General features: G+C 40.3%; 1 protein-coding gene across 1 annotated transcript; it reads right to left on the reverse strand.

The window, feature by feature from the left end:
• Positions 1 to 965: 965 nt before the first annotated feature.
• Positions 966 to 15,264, reverse strand: Trim38 (tripartite motif containing 38). The gene is given in 12 exon segments (XM_034509670.2): positions 966 to 1,278; positions 1,281 to 1,494; positions 1,497 to 1,627; positions 4,060 to 4,178; positions 4,276 to 4,298; positions 5,203 to 5,274; positions 5,277 to 5,438; positions 7,026 to 7,121; positions 11,057 to 11,093; positions 11,095 to 11,167; positions 11,170 to 11,421; positions 11,424 to 15,264. Coding segments are annotated over 12 exon segments (1,410 nt in total). The 5' UTR covers positions 11,470 to 15,264; the 3' UTR covers positions 966 to 1,093.
• Between the last annotated feature and the right edge of the window lie 5,879 nt (positions 15,265 to 21,143).

Here is a 21,143-nt window from a genome sequence, read left to right on the forward strand (position 1 = left end):
CTTGGTCCAAAAAGTATTTACATTTTATTAAAGTCAAAGCTGTATTACCACAGCCACCAAAAATACAAGACTGCCATCTACTGGTCAGCATGTTAACTAACAGCATGGTGAAACGACACAAAGCATGCTTTCCATGTGTGCCTCTGGGGTAGATTATGTAAACTATAAAAGAAAGATGGAATAAAAATTGAGAAACATGGTTATTGAATTTTCTAGGAAACTGAAAAATATATTCTAAAAATTCATCCAAAGTATATTTTAATTGTAGAAGAAAATGGTATATATATTTTTTCAATCTCCATGTCTCTTCTAGAATAGGAATAAAGCATGGACATTAACAAGCACTATGTATGTATGTATGTATGTACGTATGTATGCATGCATGCATGTATGATGTATATATATGTATACATGCACACACACAAGTATGATTTATTTATTAGTGTGGCTTATAGGCTGTGACCCAGCTAGTCTAACCATGATTGCCAACCAAAAAAAAGTCCAAAAATCCAGTATTGTTCAGTACAATAAAGCTGAATATGCCAGTTGGTCTTCAAGATACATTGAAATTGGCTCAACTGCCAGTGAAGAAATGGACATGCCAGAGAGATCTGAAGCAAGCAGGGAAAGAAAGAAAAAGAAAGAAAGAAAGAAAGAAAGAAAGAAAGAAAGAAAGAAAGAAAGAAAGAGAAAGAAAGAGAGAAAGAAAGAAAGGAAGAAAGAAAGAAAGAAAGAAAGAAAGAAAGAAAGAAAGAAAGAACTTCCTTCTTCCATGTCCTTTATATAGGCTTCTAGCAGGAGATGTGGCCTAAATTAAAAGTGGGTCTTCCAACTTTTAATGATTTAATTTAGCTGTGCTCACTATAAACAGAAAACAATAATTACCTTCAGATTCTTTGTCTGAACACAGGGACTGTGCAATATGTTTTGAATCATTCAATATTCAACACATTTGAAAGGGTTATTAATTCAATGCACATTTATTGAAAGTTTATTAAAAGCATTGGAATAGCAGTGAAGAAAAACGAAGTTTCTGCCTAGTGGGATTTATGGATTTTCTATGATGCTACTTAAGACATAGGGACTTCTTTCCTTAATTATTTATGGTAGGCAAGAACAAAGGAGAATGTTGATAAACCCAGAAAAAGGGCCTCAGAGTATCCCAGAAAGAAGCCCTAGGGAAAGTGAAGATGTGGGAGCCAGTAGTTACATGGTAAAACGATACAACTCCAGCCTCATACTCTACAAAAAATCCCACAAGCTGGGAATTTTCACTCGATGAAGGAGAGGAGTCGGGGTAGAAGTGAGAGCTTCCAGGCCATTCTCTTCAGACAACCTAATGGTTCAGAATCCAAACTCAGGCTCCTTCTTCATGTTAAAGCCCCTCTACATATTCTCTAAACAGACTCCCACATCCCAACTGGCTGCTTTCTCGACAGAGACTTTAAAGTAATATCTTCCTGAAGTATCGCCCTCACAGCCCAGGACACAGGGTTTTTATGTAAACCATAAAACCTCTTGGAAGAAGCCTGAAGATTTCTATGGAATCTTTTGTAAGTCGCTAGTCTTCCACCTCTAGACAGAGCTAAGTCAAGATGAGCTGTGCTGGGGTCCAGGATCACACTGACTGTAAAACAAACATAACCAGTCTTTAAAGACTTACAAACATAATACTGTACAAAGACAAAACTCTGATCAGATCTGGGCATGATTTAAACATGTAGGTCCCAGCTATGCAAACTATGTATAAAGTACCTGTAAAAAGAAAATCACCATGCCTACTGTAAACCAGGAGGAGAGTTAAATGAGTTATTGTTTGTCTGGGATGTGGTATATGCCTAATAAACAATGGCAATAATACCATCAATATCTGCATCTCTACCACCAGCATCCTGGGTCATTCAGAGATGCCAAGGATCAGAACTACTTAGAGTTACTCTGGTTCCTGTTCTGCCCCAAACCCTCCTGATTCAGGACTTTTAGGACTGCTCACATTGATCACGGAGCACAAAGGGGCCCTTCCCCTCTTTGTCTGCAACTACATTTTACACAAACACTATCTCAAAAAAAAAAAAAAAAAGTCCACAAATAAACAGAAAGAACAAATGAAAACCATCACCATGGAAAAGAGAAACAAAACAATTTTCCCAAACTGTCATTGGCTGGAGGTTTTTGAATTTAGTAATCATGGCCAGAAGCTTTAGGATGTACCAAGCGCCGAGTAACAGAACAGAACATAAAGCTTATTCATCAGAAGCAGTAGCACTTAAGTTTTGTATCTAACATGTCCCTTCATTATTGAGAAAAGTCCCTAAAATTATTTCCAGTATACTACATACTACTCAACTACTGTAGTACTTTGAGTGAAAATGGTCCTCATATACTCATATATTTGAATGGTTAACTGGTTTGCCCCAGTTAGTGGAACTCTTTGGGAAGAAATAGGAGTGGCCTTGCCACCATGCCTTTGCTCTGCCATCATGAACTCTAACCTAGGAAACCATAAGCACTAAATTAAATGTTTTCTTCTATAACTTTGCCCTGGTCATGGAGTTTTATTTAGCAACAGACAAAGTAACTAAGACTAACACCTGCCTTGCTAACATTGCTCTATGAGTCAGAACTATTCACAATAAATGCTGAATATCAGTTACTTACTGTAACTATGCAGTAAACACAGCTCCTTACTGTGACCAAATATCTGACAAAAAGCAACGTAAAGGGGGTGGGGGAGTTTTGTTTTGCTCAAAGTTCAAAAGAATTCAACCCATCCTGGTGGAAAGGCATGTCTACAGGAATAGTGTGGCCCCTTGCACTGACCAGGGAGCAGAGGAAGGCAGGTCTGTACTGGGTTTGCATTTCTCCTTTTTCTTTGTTCCTTGTTTCTAATCTCCAGTCCCTGTCATGATGCTGCCCACAGTCAGAGTGACCTTTTTTTTTTTTCCTCATATGGAGAAACTGAGAGACTGGTATTGCTTGCAGAGATACGGCATAATGAAAGCAGGACTTTGAAGGGTCTGTAAAGGGAACTGTGTGCATAGGGTGCCGAGCATGCTAAATACTAGAAAGCAAGAGTGTGAAAAAGTCACAAAACATAAGCAAACAACCAGATCTTCAGATGTGAGTACATATCCTGTAGTAACCACCGAAACCAGGAAAAGTAAAAATGGACCATTTCTGGGAAGGGGCATTAGAGAACAATAGACAGGGAAATAAATAATAGTGTATAAGTGATCTGGTTGGAGAAACAGAAAAGGGGGCTCTTTGGGGAGGGATGAGGAATATAAATACAGAAGAAGGGTAGTAAAATAACAGTAAGGAAGCCTGAATGAGTCATAAGGAATTATAATATCAATTATCTTTATATTTAAAAACCCCACGTATAAAAAAACACAAGTAATTCTGTATATATGTATACACATATAGTTTAAGTGAACTTTCTTCATTGGGACTGACAATGCTTCCTCCAAGAGCCATAGATGATCTAGCAAAAACACTAACGCTAGACATGAGAAGTCCTCTTGGAGCTGTTGTTCAGGGTTGTCCAAGCGATTTCCAAAACACACAGCTTATTGCTATTGTCCTCTGCTGTCCCCCAGATATGAAAGATAAGTCTCTATTGCTGAAGGCACCATTACTTCAGACACAGGACTCAGAGTCACCCAGTCTGGAACTGACCTGACTGCCTTCTCTCTAAGAACTAGCTTTCATGGTACCAGAAGACGTCATGCAAGCTTCCATATGTGTGTAGTAGTGGCACACATACCTTGAAGGTAACCAACAGTTCTCTAACTGGACTTAAGATGCACTTAACAACAGAGAAACAATTCCTGGTACTGGAAATCTAGCCAACTACTCCATGCCAGTGACATCATGAAGAACACACAACCATCACTCTACTAAACTGGCATAATCCATAACTACAGTCTAAACATTTGTACTGATACCAACAGATAACTGTAATAAGTAATAAGTGAATAAATGGTGCAGCTGAAGATAAGCCTGGCTCCTGCTTAAGATTCTCCCAGATATGGCATATAGGGATCCCTAAGTCCACACCCCTATCTTGGTGACATCTTAATACTGTCTTCACATCAAAGTAAAGCTCAGACACATTACATTTAGTTTGAACCTTCAGGGGATCAGTCTTCAGCAGGCTTAGCTTCACAGCCTCACACCTAGGAGAAGCAGAAGGTGGGGCTTTCCTCAATGTTACCTTCCAGTCAGCTCTCTATATAGACCCTGGGTCCTTTTGAGTGTTCATGCAGGGCTTACCTGCTCAAAGTGTTTTTCACGTCCTATGAAAAAAACACAACCAAAAGGTGATTGATTGTGTTTACATCAGTAGCTCATGGAGTTTTCCATGTACAACTACTCTCTGAATACACTCCTCCCAAAGAAGAAGAAACATCTATCCTTCCATGTAATAGACACTGAGGAATGTTTACACCCCAGTCTGCCATAAAGGGGGAACCTGTTTCTCCATTGTTGAAGCCCCTACAACATGGGCTGCTTAAAATAAAAACCAAGAGCTGGGCTCATTCTTCCTCTGGCAAGGACTGCTTTCAGTGACTAAATTTCCTTCATAGAGAATTCTTGTTAGACATACCTTGTAACACAAGTCTCTAGTGGTAAATCTACACACAGCTCCTAAGACTGGGCTAAGCATATACCACAGAGAAATGGAGCATGTAGGCCACGTTCTCAACCTTAAGATAACGAGCAGCACCAGCAGAGGAAGAAGTCAGAGCTCCAGTTATTTATCTTGATGGGATGGATACATCAGTCACTCAGCTGTAAGTAAGTTCTGGATTAGGGACACTATAAGCAAATCACTGAGTAGTTATTATTCTCTTACATGTCTACACTGTCACCATCTGTCACTTGAAAGCACATTTTAAGAATAAGTCTGACAGATACCTCAGCGAATGAGCTAATGTGAGCATAATAGCAGTAATCACGCCTCTTTTTGTAATTCTATGTTCACTCAGAGTAAGTTATGCTTTCTAATTAACCTAAAGGATCCTGTAGACTAGTGGAAGTCATCCTGACGCTTCCCAAACATGAATCCACATTTTCCATACCCAGATTACTGCCATTCTGAGTGGAGACAGGCCTCACCAATCTCCATGCTTCTTTACCAACCCCCTCCTGCTATCAGAATCACCTGCCTTCTTTCTCTACTTCAGCACACAGCCTCACCTGTAGCAATTTCTGGGCTGAGCCCTGACATTTTGCCTTCAGTTCTTGAATTTGGCATTCAGTTCTCTCATATCCTACATCTGCTGTGTATTGACCTCGCTGCTCTTCAGCTGCATCAGCGTCTGTTTTTCCTCATTCTCCAACCTCCAAAGATAAAACTTCTCTTCTTCCTGTAGAAAACTCTGGAGATTCTTGAAGTTAGATTTGATTGTTTGCCTTTGATCCTCTCTGGCATCCTGGAGTCAACAACAACAACAACAACAACAACAAAATACTCAAAGCATAGGAACATGCCTATCTTTGAATTGACAAGCAAATAGATAAAATACAAGGAGTAAGCTTGATGTCATCCTGCTAACTGAAATAAGCTCAAAACTTGGGAACTAATACTTTTATTTACACAAGGAATTAACATGATAAATTTCAGAGACACAGAAATCACAGTGATTACCAGGCCCTGGGAGACAGGAGGAGTGGACAGTTCCTGTTTCATTTTGAAGAGTAGGAAACTATTCTGAAGGTGAATATGGTGATGGTTACACAACAGCAACAATGTACTTCAGATATGTGGGCAGCCTCTTCAAGAAGCCATAGAAATAGGCTGAAGCCCTGTAAAACACTGTAGCTGTAGTGTGCAGGTTTTATACCACAATGCATGTGCTTTAGAAGTCACATAGGTTTCTTTTTCTGCCCTCCTTATACTCAAACTGGGGTGGTCCTGCTTGATGAATTCTCTCAAAGATTGGTTTCTCACCTGGTGAGGCTAACAGCTGAATTCAGACAAACACAGCAAGTCAGAATGTTGATGTCTGAGGGTTGGAACATGACCCATGACTGAAGCTGTATTATAACAATTCGGTGTGCTTGTGAAAAAACTCCAAGAAAACTGGACAAGTCTAGTGACCTCAACCTTGCAAAGTACAGGGTTGTTCATGAACTGTACTGTCATGCCCGTCTCAGGTGTAGTAAACAGGAGTGGGTTTTCTCCAGATTACCCATTATCTTACTATTGTTATTCAGATAGTGTTTCCGGGCACACCTTGTCCTTGTGATTGTATACAGCTTGAATGCCTGTGAACTCTGCTTATAAGACCTTGGTTAACCCTCAGAATAAAAATTGTCTGATGCTCTAAATAAAGTCCATGTTCCACTGCCTCTCGAGTGGTGACACCAGAGTATCAGAGTAATGCATTTAATATGTGAAACAAAATGTGCCGCAGAGTAAATAAGTAGCATGCAGTATTAAAGATGAAAGTCTTAGGACTGGAAAGATGGCACAATGGTTAAGAGTAAGTACTGCTCTTAGAGAGGACCTGTCCGGTTAGCTCCAGTTCTGATGCTCTCTTCTGGCATCCTTAGGTACCTGTATTTCACAAACCCATATGCATTCATATTTATTTTTTTGAATAAAATCTTTTTTTAAAGAAAGAGTGAAAGTTTTGGCCACAAAGCAAAGATGGAGGTTTACATACATCCTATTATGTAAAATAAGCATGAGACAAAGGGTTGAATTACATTACACTCAAAGTGCAGTGCTAACAAGTTGATTTTATAAAATCAAGTCTAAGTCCAAAGAAACTGAGAAGCCAGTTTAGCTTTTGACAAAATCATCAGAAATACCAGCCAGTTACTATTGGCAGATAGAAGAACTTGGTGACAAAGTTTCACAGACGTAAACATCTAGGACATGAAAGCAGTGCTCTCTTCTTTAGGGTTCCCATGTTTCGGCAGGAGACGGCCATCCCTGTATTTGTCCCAGTCTTCCTCTATGCCTAGACTCACTACAGAAAAATCACTCGACACCAATGAACTCAGACTCTTACCTTCCAGGCACTTATTTGGCTTGTTATGAAATGTATTTGAACTTCAAGATTATCTTGGAGTTCACGCAATTTTGTCACGATGTTCTTCAGTTTTTCCTGAAAGAAAAATTTGAGTGAGTAATATCAACTTTTATCAATCTTGTTTTCATTTTGAAACAGGGTCTGTGACGAGGTCCAAGGTGATTTTGAACTCACTAAGTAGCCTAAGATGACCTGAACCTCCTGCCTTCACCTTCTGAGTGACAAGAAACAGACATACACCACTGTACCCTGTTTTATGCAGTATTGGCAAACATTGAATTCAGGGCTTTTTTTTTTTTAACTCAAAACACTTTATCAGTATTTGTATATACATATATACTTATACATGTATATGTATATATATATATACACATACATATATGAACAATAATTTAATAAGATGTATTTGAAAAGTATGGGGGGTTGGGAAGAGTGGGAGGAAGAAGAGAAAGGGAAGAATTATGTAAATACAGTGCTCACATATGAAATTCTCAAAAAGGAATCGTTTTTTAAAATGTTCAACAGATTAACTAGCATTTTACAATATGAAAATAAATATGACCTATAATTATGTTGAAGGACATTTTAACTCACTACAAACTTTGAAGTTTAAAATGAAATCAATAAAAATTATTTTACCCAGCATACTAACAAAAACCACAATAATGTTTTATAATTCAAAGTATTTCTGAGAACAAGAAAATGGATTGTCAGAAGCTAAGTCAGCAGAGCCAGGGGGACACTGTGTGTTATTTCTTTCTTATTATTATCAAATCATAATTTTTACTTTTTAGCACAGGGGTTATAAACACAAAAATGCAGGATGTGGGGAAGGGGATGACACAGGAGCATAGGTGTTCAGGGGGAGTACAGATATTTTTCAAACCAGGGTATCAGCTGGGTGAAGGTTCAGGGGTCAGGTCACTATGACTCTGCCTATGAGTCACTTGTCCTTATCTAATTTGGTACTATCCGCCAAGGCTGCCTATTTACAAGGTCTATGACTACTCAGGCTGGTAGATTTCCACAAAAGCTGCCTGTTTACAATAGTTTATAGACATGTGTTTCAGTGTTTTTCCATAGAGACCCAAGACTTTGTGTCAGCAGGCATGTATGTCAGGCCTATTGCTGATTTTAGGCTTATGGCTGATTTTAGACCTTCAGTGAATAAGCAGGGCTGCCCCTGATGTCTCCTCCCTTCTCCAAGGATAGAAGGGCTGTGGCGATTCTAATCTTGCCAAGGCGGGGATAGAGGCCTGACCTCCAATAATTAAAGGGGACCTTGTAATGGCTCCAGTCCTCCTGTTGTTGTCCATTGAGGCATGAGGGCCATACAGATTCAGGGATTTTTTTCAAGCTAAGTAGGCACACAACCAACTGAGCTACATCCTTCACCCTCAATTTGATTCTCCATTAGGCACTTACTATGAATCTTAGCATTCCAAATGTGGTAAAGTTACAATGAATAGTTATTGAGCTCTTCCTACATCTCTCAGAGTGCATGCTGAGGGTTTTGTATGTGGTAAGTTACTGATTGCCTTAGCAATTCTGGGCAGTTGGTAGGATGCTTAACATCTTTGCTGTGCTGTGGAAAATTAGGTTTAGAAAGGGGTCAAATAAGTCAACTTAGGAGGCATAATTGGGAGTCTCAGGAGTAAAATTGGGACTCCAGTGTCATTTGCCAAACCATGTCACATGGGGAAAGTTGTTATAGACTGCCACAGCCATTTGCAGGGAGAGTTTATAAAATAGTGTGCTGAACCATAGTCAATACTGAGATGTTTGACACATCTAGAACTCTGTATGCATCTTAAGGTTTCTATTGCTGTGAAGAGACACCATGACCGAGGCAACTCTTATAAGAACAACATTTAATTGGGGCTGGATTACAGGTTCAGAGATTTAATCCATTATCATCAAGGTGGGAAATTGACAGCATCTAGGCAGGTATGGTGATGGAGGAGCTAAGAGTTCTATAGTTTGTTCTCAAGGCAAACAGAAGACTGGCTTCCAGGCAGCTAGGATGAGGGTCTTAAAGCCCACACCTACAATGACACACTTACTCCAACAAGGCCACACTTCCTCCAACAAGGCCACACCTCCTAATAGTACCACTCCCTGGGCTAAGCATACTCAAACAACCACAGCATGTATTATGGGTAAGTTACAAAAGAAAGGCCAGGATACTAATCGAAGTTTTTAGAGTTTGGAGAGAAGAGGGTTCTGGAGGATAGCATCAAGAAATCAACTTAAAGGAATTAGTGTGTCCAGTTACTCTCCTAACCCCCAGATTAATTCGTAACATGGTTTCTTATATTTTCACTTGGAAAAATTTGAGGCTACCAGAAATTGCCTGTAATGATAAAAGATAAAAAAAAAAAAAAAGTCTTCTGTCCTCTGTAACTCCACAGGTGTGTATGTATTAGTTTCCAAGAGATCTTCCAAAAGAGTCTGTGACTGATTTAGAAAAACAAAATATTGCCATTGCTATGTGTTACATGCTGTTCTAAACTTTACATACTTTAATATCCAAAAAGCAAACACAACTCCCAGCATATGTTCTGAGGACTCAGATGCTATCATGTTTGTGTACAGATAGGGATAACAAGATGGGAAAACTTTAAGCAAATTAGCACAGTTATCCGTCTGCTAAGCGCCAGGGCTGATGTTTCACCCTGGCAGTCTGACTCTGTGGAGGGTAACTGTCATCCTGCCTTGCTTCATTTTTTTTTTTTTTAAATCATTTAAATAGGAATTTCTGCATTGCAGCTGTTGGAGGGAGGCTGAAGGGAGCCGAGTGTGTTGAGTGGCAATTGGCACTGATCCATCCTTACGGAAGACTTGAGGCCTTTATATGAGAACATGTCTGCTTCATGGAATAGAGCATGAGGAGCCCACTTAGTAAGTTCTCCTACAAGCCGGAAGAATAGACGAGGATCAAGACAGCAGCCAAGTGTGGTGGTGTATACCTTTGATCACAGTACTTGGGGGCAGAGGCAGGCAGATCTCTGTGAGTTCAAGGCCAGTCCGGACTACATAGTGAATATCAGGACAGCCAAGGCTATGTATAGAGACACTGTCTTAAAAATCACATTGCATCAAAACAAATAAAACCATCCCAAACCAGCAAGACTGACCACGTCTCTCACTGTGTCAGAGCAGAAGGCCCTGTGCTCTCAAGGGAGGACGTACGAGTCCTGGCACACCTCCCACTGCATAACTCACCACAAGCATTTACTTTCAGGTCTTTGACTCTTCTGGAATCGTGTTTGAACCTGCCCTCTCACACTCTTTCTTATGAAGATAATTTGAAATTTCCCCTTGATGTTTTTATTTTACAGTACCAGGTCTTCTCAGTGCCTCTGAACCCTTTACTTTCCAAATAAACTTTCTAAATGAACATAGTAGTTACCACTTGGTCTAGGATTAAGAATCAGAAGTGATGGGAAGAGTCTGTGGTCAGTCCTGTGTCATTACCTCCCTTACCTTTACAGTGCTTCTTGACTTGGCAGTGATGATGAGGAAGTTCCTGTGGTATGATTTTGCATGTGAAGTCTCCCCTTCTACAATCTTGGTTGTTGTTGTTGTTGGTGGTGGTGGTGGTAGTGATAGTGTGATGTGGTGTGTGTGTGTGTGTGTGTGTGTGAATGTATGAAAAAGAGAGGTGTTCAGGAAGGAGAGATACAGTTATATGCATGCATATGTATGGAGTGCCCATGCTTGTGCATACACACAGAGGCCAGAAGACAGTGGTTGTTCTGCTCTGTCTCTCAGCTTTATTCTTTTGTGGCTGTGTTTCACACTGAACTTGTAGCTAAGCTGGTGGGCAGCAAGTCCCATTGATTCTTTTGTCTTTGCTCCTTCCAGCACTAAGGTTTCAGACAAGGTGTAGCCATGCTTTTGATGTGGGTGCTGGGGTCTGAACATGGGTCTTTATTGCACAGCAATTCTTATACTTATAGAGATCATTAGACTGGACACTTATAGAGGCCCTCAACCATAATTCTTACCTTTTAGTTCTGGTACACATATTTCATACCAACCAAGGTGACCTTTGTGCCGATCCTCCCAATAACACCTCCAGCAGAGGAGCTGAGCGTCATCTTCACAAAAGCAACTAGTTTCTCTTCATGTTCCTCACATACCATGTCATGATCCTGCTCTTCCATTCCCTTGATCATACCAATTATGATTTCTAGCTCCTTGTTGGGCCTGAAACTCTCTAAGCTAAACGGACTACTACACAAAGGACATCCCAGCATCTTCCATCCTGTCTTTGGGCTGACACTGCAAAAATAGCTCTGTATGCAGGATTTGCAGTAGCTGTGTCCACAGTTGATTCCCACTAGGTGAGATATTATGGCCTTGCAGATGGACAAGAAGAGACCTTTCTTATCTTCACTGTGCTAAAGTCTGAGCCCATGGCTTTTCCTGAGAAGGTTCCAAATGTTGCAATCAGAAGTAGAGAAATGTTTTCCACAGTGGTAAATGTACACCTCACCTAAACTTAAATATAATCAATGGATGGCTACTGGGGTTAGAGGTTTGTAGTCTCTAGAAAAGAGAAACCGATTAGAATTGAGAAGACGCATAAATATCTCATTGTGTTTACATAATAGCCACTACTATCCCCTGTGGCCATTTACATTCAACCTAATAAAAGTTTAATCATTGTTAAGTACAGTTTCTCAGTTTTATTGCTCACATTCCATTTTCCTAATTGCCACATGCAGCTGATGACTACATGATAGCCCAGATATAGAACAGTCCATTTTTGTCCAGTGTTCCCTCGTGCCAAGTACTGAAAATGGCAGAGGCAAGACAGCTTCCTCTCAGAAGTTGAACTCAGCTAGAGAGTATGAAAATTTTCCTGTTGCCATAAAAAACCTAGTAACCCTACTAGAAACCTTCTAAACAAAAACCTTCCAAGTAGGATGAATCAAGTAGAAGAAGAATACCAGGATTTGAAGAGAAGGCAGAGGATCAAAAAGACATGGCATAAGCATATAAAAATAAAAACACAGAAAAGGAACATACAGGAAATGTGGGTCACCAAGAAATAACCAAACTTCTAATTATAGGAATAAATAAGGGAGGGGAATCCAAGGTAGATGCCATAGACCAGATGTATCTTCAGTGTGATCATAGAAGAAAACTTTTCCAAACTAAGGAAAGACATAGTTATATAGATGTAAGAAGTACACAGAATATCAAAGAGACAAGATCAGAAAAGAAAATCCCCATAGTATTCTATTGGTTTTTTTTTTTTTTTTAAAGAATTATTTATTTAATGTATGTGAGTACACTGTAGCTGTCTTCAGACACACCAGAAGAGGGCATCAGATTCTATTACAGATGGTTGTGAGCCACCATGTGGTTGCTGGGAATTGAACTCAGGACCTCTAGAAGAACAGTCAGTGCTCTTAACCACTGAGTCATCCTCCAGCTCAAATTCTATTGTTAAAACAAAAAAGATGTATGGAATGCTACAAAGAGAGAGGAGAGAGAGAGAGAGAGAGAGAGAGAGAGAGAGAGAGAGAGGCAAGTCACATATTAAAAAAATCAAAATAATTGCTGGTTTCTCAATGAAAACTTTGAAAACCAGAAAAGCCTGGAGCAGTATGTTCCAATCCTAAAAGACCATGCCAGCCAACCTAGATTAATATATACAACAAACATGTTTGCAATAGTTCATATAAACAGCCTAAAATATATATAGCCAACACATTAAATCTAAAGAAACTATAGGAAGTAATACTTGGGGCTGAATAGAGGAGTGAGCATAGCCCAGAGACGGTACAAAGAAGTACAAAACGATAATTGTTAAAACCCGAAGTATTAACACAACACCAAAATCAGCACTGTGACTGTAATCAATACATACATTTCAATAACTTTAAATATTAATGGCTTCAATTCTCTAAAGAAAAGATATAGGCTGGCTGAATGGATCAAGACACAATCTCATTTGTCTTTTGTCTACAAGAAAACATCATAGTTTGAAAGATAGGCTTTGCCTTAGAGTACTCCAGTCAGATGGTACCAGAAAGGAAGCAGGTGTCACTGTCTTAATATATATCAAAATAGGTTGCAAACTTTATGACATTTGGAACTTTCAGGTGGTCAGTGGAAGGTTCCAGACAGACTATCAAATTTAAAGCTTTCTTAAACCTCTCCTAAAAGACCACAAGATATCTTGACAATAAAATATAAGTAGAGACACAAACAGGAGGATAGCAAATATAACTGAAGGCAATCAAAATTGAACCATTGAGAGATTTCTTGTCTGTTATTTGAGACATGGCTACATAGCCCTGACGGCAAAAACAAAGAAACAAAGAAACAAACAACAAAAACCAAAACAAACCAAAAACACTCTCTCCCTATCAATCTGATTTGGCACATAAGTTAATCTGTTTGTCTTTGTCTTCTGGCATTACAGAAGTTTGTACCACCATGCCTGGCCAAGGATTGGTTTATTCTTGTGCCAAAAGAACGTGAAAGAGGTCTGAAAAGGGGAGAGGGGGAGCAACATTTCTTAAGAACCAGGGTATTCATGTCTCTTCTCTAGACTAAAATTTGTTCCCAGAAGTTCAGGTGATGTGAACTCAGGGAGGCCTCTGTTATCTAGAGATACTTTCCACTGAGGTCCCACCCTGTGGACTGCTGTCTGTATGCAGGTAAGGGCAGGCACAAGATAAGGCCTTATCTAGGCAGTGGAAAAAGAAGGCAGGTGGAGAGTTACAAAGTACAGAGAGGGAGACAGAGATGAGGAGACAAAATGGAACCTATAGGAGAGGAAGAGGAACCAGAAACAAATAGTCCTGGAAGCCATAAGTATTGGGAATTTCTTAGATGATTAAATAATATGTAGGGTGCATTTGCCCCATCTAGGTGTGCAGCTTGGGTTTATATCAATTGAGATTTAAATTCTTTGTGTGGGTGTTTTGTGGGTAGAGAATTTACTGATAAAAACCTGACTGATAAATTACAAGTGTTGCGGTAAATCTTTTGCCCATAGGGAGTCCATAGAATAACGACACAAGTCAATAAGTATCAAATGAATGCTGCATGCCTAGATTGGGCAGATTTACCATTAAACTACACTATTCCCCGGCTATGAGAGCTCTTAACAACTTGCGGTTTCCTAGGTCAAGGTCTTCTTCGTCTTCTCTCTCTCCACCAACTGCCCTCTAGCTTCGACCAACTGCCAACTCTGCTCCGCTCCGCCTTCTCTCTTTTTCTCTCCTCCTCTTCTCCTCTTTTCCTGCCTCTGGCTCCTCCCACTCCTCTTCTACTGCCCAATCACTGGCTGTAGTCTTTATTTAACAAATTTGATTGGACAGAAGGTTTACAAGATTCACTCCTCCTTCACAGCCCCTCCCAGGAGTGGAGTTACCATGACAACAAGAGGCTAGGGCTATCCACCACATTTCCCCCTTTTTGTCCAATAATAAAAAAATCTTTTTTTTCTTTTCACATATTAATTGAACACTAGCTATTTTACCATGTTGTGTTTGTTAAAGTACAAGATAAACCTAACACCCAGTCCATCATTTTTGTTAACTAAATAGAGCCTTTGCCATCTCTCTCAATTAAAAAACTTAGTTCTGAACCTGGCTTATGTCCTGTCTTCAAAATGAATAGCATCTGAAAATCATCTTATCAAAGTAAATAGCCTGGGTTGGCTGTGAGATTATAAATCTTCAACCCCATCAGAAATCCAGGATGACTAGTTAATTAAAGATATGGGAAGCACAAAGTGTGGCTTCTAAAACTCAGCCAATTTAAATAGACCACTGAACATCTAGACAGTTCCTTATTTCAAAATGTTGGAGCATCTGGTCTTTAGCCTTCTGGCCCAGGAGTCATCTGACAGACCTAGTAATGCAGAATTACTAAGGGCTGATTATTCTGTCTTGGCAGATATAATCAGTCGACTATTCTGCAAGTGTGTTTCTTTTTTGCACACTATTTTGTCTGTAGATTAAAAGAGGCAATTCTTGCCTAGTGGCTGTCATACCACAACTGGTGTAACTCCAAAGATGCTCAATTTCTTCTTAGAATCCAAGACTGGGAAGCTGTCAGGATCAGATAGGTCTCCAATAAAATAAATGTTTATATCAGAATGTTTGTAATGTCAATTCTATGGATTTCTGACGTTTTTGAAAATCAACTATGTAAGGCAATCTGAACAGTTGTCTGTTAATTCCTTTCCACTAATTTTTTTTTTTTTAAAAAGGACTGGGTCTAAGCCTTGTATTTCTAAATAAGATATATAGGTACAATGCCTACATGAGAGTAATATATTAATATAAATTCCATATCAATGTAAGAGATTATAATTTCAACCTTGTAATTATTATAAAGATTTCTTACCAATGTAAGATATACCTATTTTTTTTTAACTGGGTCTAAGCCTTGTATTTCTGTATGAGTTATACAGGCACAATGCCTATATAAGAGTAAAATATTAATCCCACTTAATTTCTGAGATTTAGCTCTCTAATTCCCTCCCTGTCTGAAGCTACATTTGTAAAGTATTCCTTAAATTACAACACATGTATAATTTACAAAGTAACCAGAACCATCCACCCCAACCTAAGGAACTGGGGCGATGATCTCCTTTTGTCTGCTTCCAGCTGAATTGGGGTGAAGAATTCCCATCTGGGGGCCCAAAGGGAAACAGGAAAATTGGCTTAGTCAAAGGAGAGCTAGCTGGCATCATTTGCCTTGAAGTCACTGTGTACTGAGAAAGTTCATAGCAAAGCTGACACCATAACTGTTACAGTCAGAAAGGTTGGACAGGCAAGCTAGATGTTCTGGAAAAGTTCTGGAAGCAAGTCCTTAAAAGAAGCGGCTTCGATGCAGTTGCAGTAGAATCAAGCACGAAGCTGGAATAGGAGGTCCTAGAGACTCAGAATCCTCGAGTATAAATCATGCTAGGGCTGAGTTTCTCTTCTTTCATCCTGTAACATATAAAACTTAAAAGCAACAGGTAGTTTTCTAAAAACATTCACGTGGAACATGTAGGGCACACAGCTTTGTCAATGAAGATCAATAAAGAAAGGCCACTGCCCTCTTCAGGTTAGTTTGATTACTTAATCAAACTATATATAACTTAAATACATGCCCTCATAAAGGATGGCATGTATTAAGTCATGAGAAATTATTACCCAATTAAATGTTCTTGGCTTTGTATTGACATTTTAGTCCCAGCCAGTTAAGTTTATGTAAGAGACATAACACCATATATACATCACCCATTTGGTTGGTTGAGTTAGTCTCCCTTTTCTTCTGTGTCGACTAGTGCTTCAGGGGGTCTCCCTTTGTCATTTCTGATCTTTATCATTTTGGAAGGAACCCACAGCTTTTCTTTTCCTGTGGAAATATAAACATAACCTCTCCCCCAGCGTAATACATTTCCCACTTTCCATTCTGATGTCATAATATCCTTAATATAAACAGGTTGATTTAGTTCAGAAGTTTTTTCCACAGTCCAATGTCTCTCAGCAGCTGTGGAGTTTTGTTCATTAGCATTTAAAAAATTTAGAGTTAATAAAGCACTATGTAATCTATCTTTGGGGGTTCTTATTGATCCCTTTTGCCTATTAAGCATCTCCTTTAGAGTTCGATTGGATCTCTCCACAACTGCTTGTCCCGTAGGACGAAGAAGACCTTGACCTAGGAAACCGCAAGTTGTTAAGAGCTCTCATAGCCGGGGAATAGTGTAGTTTAATGGTAAATCTGCCCAATCTAGGCATGCAGCATTCATTTGATACTTATTGACTTGTGTCGTTATTCTATGGACTCCCTATGGGCAAAAGATTTACCGCAACATACAAGACTCTAGAGTTTTGATTTTGCTGAGTTACTGAGATTTTGCTGAGATTTGTGATAGCTAACCATAGGGGGCGGATGGCTGGAAATTTGAGCAAAATCCACAGCTGGCGCTATTGTGGGTGCCTGTTGTTTTTATATATTTCACACATCACCCCACATATTAGTCATATGTGTAACAACCTTCCTTCCAGCGTGCATAGGCCCACATCTCCAGGGAGACAATCATGAATCCACTCCTGCCCTGCTGAGCTCTTGCCACTTCCAGAAACTTAGGACTCTCTGCTGAGTCAGTTGAAGGCACTGTGGGAGGCCAAGGGATAGCCAATGAAGTTGCTCTGGTGTTTTGAACCTTTTTATCTTTTTTTTTTTTTTTAAAGGGGGAAAGGACAAAGGGAACCTGGTATAAAGTACTTAACACAAGGAACAAATTAGAGACAAACTTCAAAATTGTCTTGTGACCCAGCTGGAAGAGTACAGAAGGACTGATATGCTCTGCTGTGAGGTCTATATGCTTTTACTTCCAACCCTCTTGAGACTCCAAAGGTTGCTAAAACTGTGTTGTTTTGAAAGAAATTTTTGAAATAGGCCCAAACTAATAAGAATAGCAGGGCCCTGTGATTCCTTTTCCCTAACCTAAATAGTTAAAAATGCCTGTCAGCAGGTTTGGACCCAGTTAGTCAGCCACAGAGGATGTGGAGTTATGAGACAAAGGCCTGTTGAATCATCCAAGTAACTGGCTGGCCATAAAAGATAAAAAGTATGCAAGGACATCCTTAAAAGAACAGAGATATGTCCAAATGAGTAATGGGCCATCTGGTGTTCCTCAACTCCCCTCCTGAGGCCCACTCAAAGTTCCAGGAAACTGTAATTTAAGTTAACCAGATGTTCTGCTAGCCTAGATAAGCATCTGCCTACAGGAACTATACTCTGTCCTGATCGGCCTATACAGCCTGCTGATGTTCAAAAATGTAAAGCAACCAATCATGTGTACCCGCGTGAAAATCTCCCAGTTCCCCCACCCTTTGTCTATAAAAGCCTTGAACCTTTGAGCTTCTGAGTCAATTCCTCTGCCCCTGCGTGGGTTACGAATTGACCATCAGTTGACTGATCCTGAAATATACCTCTTGCTGTTGCATCAAGAATGGTGTCTTATGAGTTATTGGATGGCCGAAAATTCCTGAGGCTTGAGAGAGGTCCTCCCTTCTTAAGGAGACAGTCTTACAGTTTCATTGGCATTATGAGGTGGCTTATCAGTTCATAACTGCTTTGGTGGCAGTGGTGCAAAGGGGAGGTTGTCACAGTGGATCACTGACATCATAAAACTTCTACAAGCCAGCCAGCTGTGTTTCTCTGTCCTGTTGGGATGTCCCCTTTTCCTCCTTACTCTGCAGGACACAAATTCGGTTCGATTATCAGACACAGGACTACAGACCAGGGAACAGCAGCCACTACTGTGGAGGTAGTCAGGACACTCACCCTGGGATACCTACATGCCAGTGTGCTCAGTGCTTGATGGTGAAAAGTCGGGAGGAGAGGGTGTCAGACTCAGCCTCTCTATTCCAAAATCCAAGCAAGAGTGATTTCACTAAGATAGAATTATAGAAAGGAGGGAAATGAATCGTTCATTCATATTTAAACAAGGCCTGACCAAATTTGTAGTGCCAGGTTAATGGGGCAAGATGCAAATACCTTTCCTGCTTGCTTAAGTAATAAGCATGTACAATGGTTCAAAGGAACCAGTAAGGGGAGCTGAGAGCATAGAATGGGGTATGAGTTAACCTTGGACTCTGGAGTCTTCCTAAGCAATAATCGTGATAGTCACTCATGCTCAGTGCTGGGTCTTCAGGTTGCAAAGGGTGCATGGAGTTCATCCCAGCCACTGTCCCAACTCCGGCTATAAGCAAATGTTAGACAGGTTCCTACCTTCCCACCTCCAATCGTAGACTCTTGAGCACTGTGAAGTCCTGAGACCACATCAGTGCCGAGGCACAACTGCAGTGCAGTAGTCAGGCACATAAACACTTTCCTCCCCAAGTTGCTTTGGTCATGGTGCTTCATCACAGCAATAACTTAGAACAACAAACACCAGTGGGAGCGTCTCCAATGGAGAAATTCAAGGTCTTCAGCAGGGAAAGCTGGATGTGATCCTCTGAGCTTGAGATGCAGTAGTACAGACACTGGGAATGGAGAAGGGTCAGTAGGAGATCTTTAACAAAGTCCCATATGGGATTGAGTGTGCTCCTTGTGAGGAAGAGTCAGCCCCAGAGAACCTTGATAAATCTACTCTTGCCTGCTCGAGGAGTCCCTTCTCCTTCCAACTGTTTAAAACTGTTCTCAATCCTTCTCACTTCTCTTCAACCCCCCCCTTTTTTAAAATTATGTGCCACTTTTCATTGACTTTTTATTATGAAAAATCCACATGGGTATGATTTTTAAATCAATAATATTCACCCACGAATCACAAATGTCTATAACAGTTTCTAGCATATGTTAAATGAAAGAGTAACTTTCAGACTCGAGCTAACCACATACCTGAAAAGATGTGTCTGCACATCTGCGTACCTGATGCATGTGTGACATGGTATGATTAGTGCACTTTGTGTGCTGATGTATGCCACGCACAGAATGTTATGTGTGATGTATTAACGACTACTCTCATTGCCTTTACAAAATACCAGGCAGAAGCCACTTCAGGAAAGGATTTATTTCAGCTCATAGTTTAAGGCAGGTGCAGTCCACACTTGAGGGGAAAGTACTGTGTGCATTGCAGGAGACAAAGGGCTGGTGCTCACTCATTCTCATTTCATTCAGTCTTGAGACTCCAGCCTAAGGAATGGTGCCACCAGAACTCAGGGCCTGTCTTTCTTCCTCAGTTAAGCTCTTAGGAAACACACTTAGTTTCCATAGTGATTCTAAAGCCAGTCAAGTTGACAATGAAGATTAACCATTATGATCAGATGGGTAAAAATGCATTAGAGAACCCTTCTCTCTGTTCCCTGTTTCCTCAAGTGGTGTGCTGGAGTTGTGATCCTGGGTTCCTATTAAGAAGTTCAGGAATGAAGTGCTAGGGATTTTAATGAAATTACCAAACTTTATTATCAAATTATTGAGTTATTGAAATGCACATATCCTCCCCCCTCTTACGCACCCCTACACATCAACTAAGTAGTTGAAGATGACCTTAAACATCTGATCCTTCTACCTCCACTCCCCAAATGCTGGGATTACAGCTGCACACCACTACTCCCAGCTAAAATAAAGCCACTCCCAAACAATCAGGAAAAGATTTGAACCCCTGCCTTCTCATAATAAATCAGATTCACCAAGTAGCTCCATCTCACTATCTCTCTTCTGATTTTGCTCCAAAGCTCTGTGGTCAACCTCCTATAAAGGGCACTATCAGACAGGAGGCAGAGATCCAGGATCTGGGTGGCATCCTGAATCTGTCTTCCCCATCAGGTAGATCAGCAGTAGGTAGCCAAGCCCCAAATCGATTATCCAGAGAACCTTCAACTCAGAGCCGTCCAATGAGCTGCGAGGGAATGTAACACACACACACACACACACACACACACACACACACACACACACACACACACACACACACACGTCAACTCAATATTTAAAACAATAGGTTCCGAAAGGAAAGGATCATGAGTTTATTTCTTGTGAACATGTTTGGAGCCAGAAATCATGCTAACCCAAAGGAGAGTTAAACAGACCCAGAAACAAATAGTGCATGTTTTTCGTATAGGAAAAGTAGATTTAAATCTGTACGTGTTGGGGGTAGGGGGGAGGGTGTGATTAAACTAGAAACAGATTGGTAAGGAAAGGAGGGGTTGTAAGAGTAGAGATGGGGGAATGGGAGGGCAATAGAGCTGTGGCCGGGAAGGCGGAGAGGCCTTATTTGGGGACAGGAAAAGAACCAGCGAGCGGCAACCAGGAAAGATGTGAGATGCATAAAAACAAAGTTTAATATTTAGAAGTGTTGGACATAAACCCATTGCTTTGTTAACTTAAATATTGTGTAAATAACTAAAAAAGAAGTTTGGCATATTTTGTTATGAAAAACAAAACAAAACAAAAAACCCAGAAAAAGAAAAAATCGTTGTCATGTGAGATTTCACGGTAGAATTTCGGCTGTTTATGAGATACCTCCTGGGGAGCATGCGTTCAGCCTCCAGCCAGGCTGGAGACCCGCTCGAGGTTAGGTAAGCTTAGCTTCTCAGGCAGCACAGCCAGCAAGACTTGATT

This window comes from Arvicanthis niloticus, chromosome 8 (genome assembly GCF_011762505.2).
Source record: "Arvicanthis niloticus isolate mArvNil1 chromosome 8, mArvNil1.pat.X, whole genome shotgun sequence".
Taxonomy (NCBI): Eukaryota; Metazoa; Chordata; class Mammalia; order Rodentia; family Muridae; genus Arvicanthis; species Arvicanthis niloticus.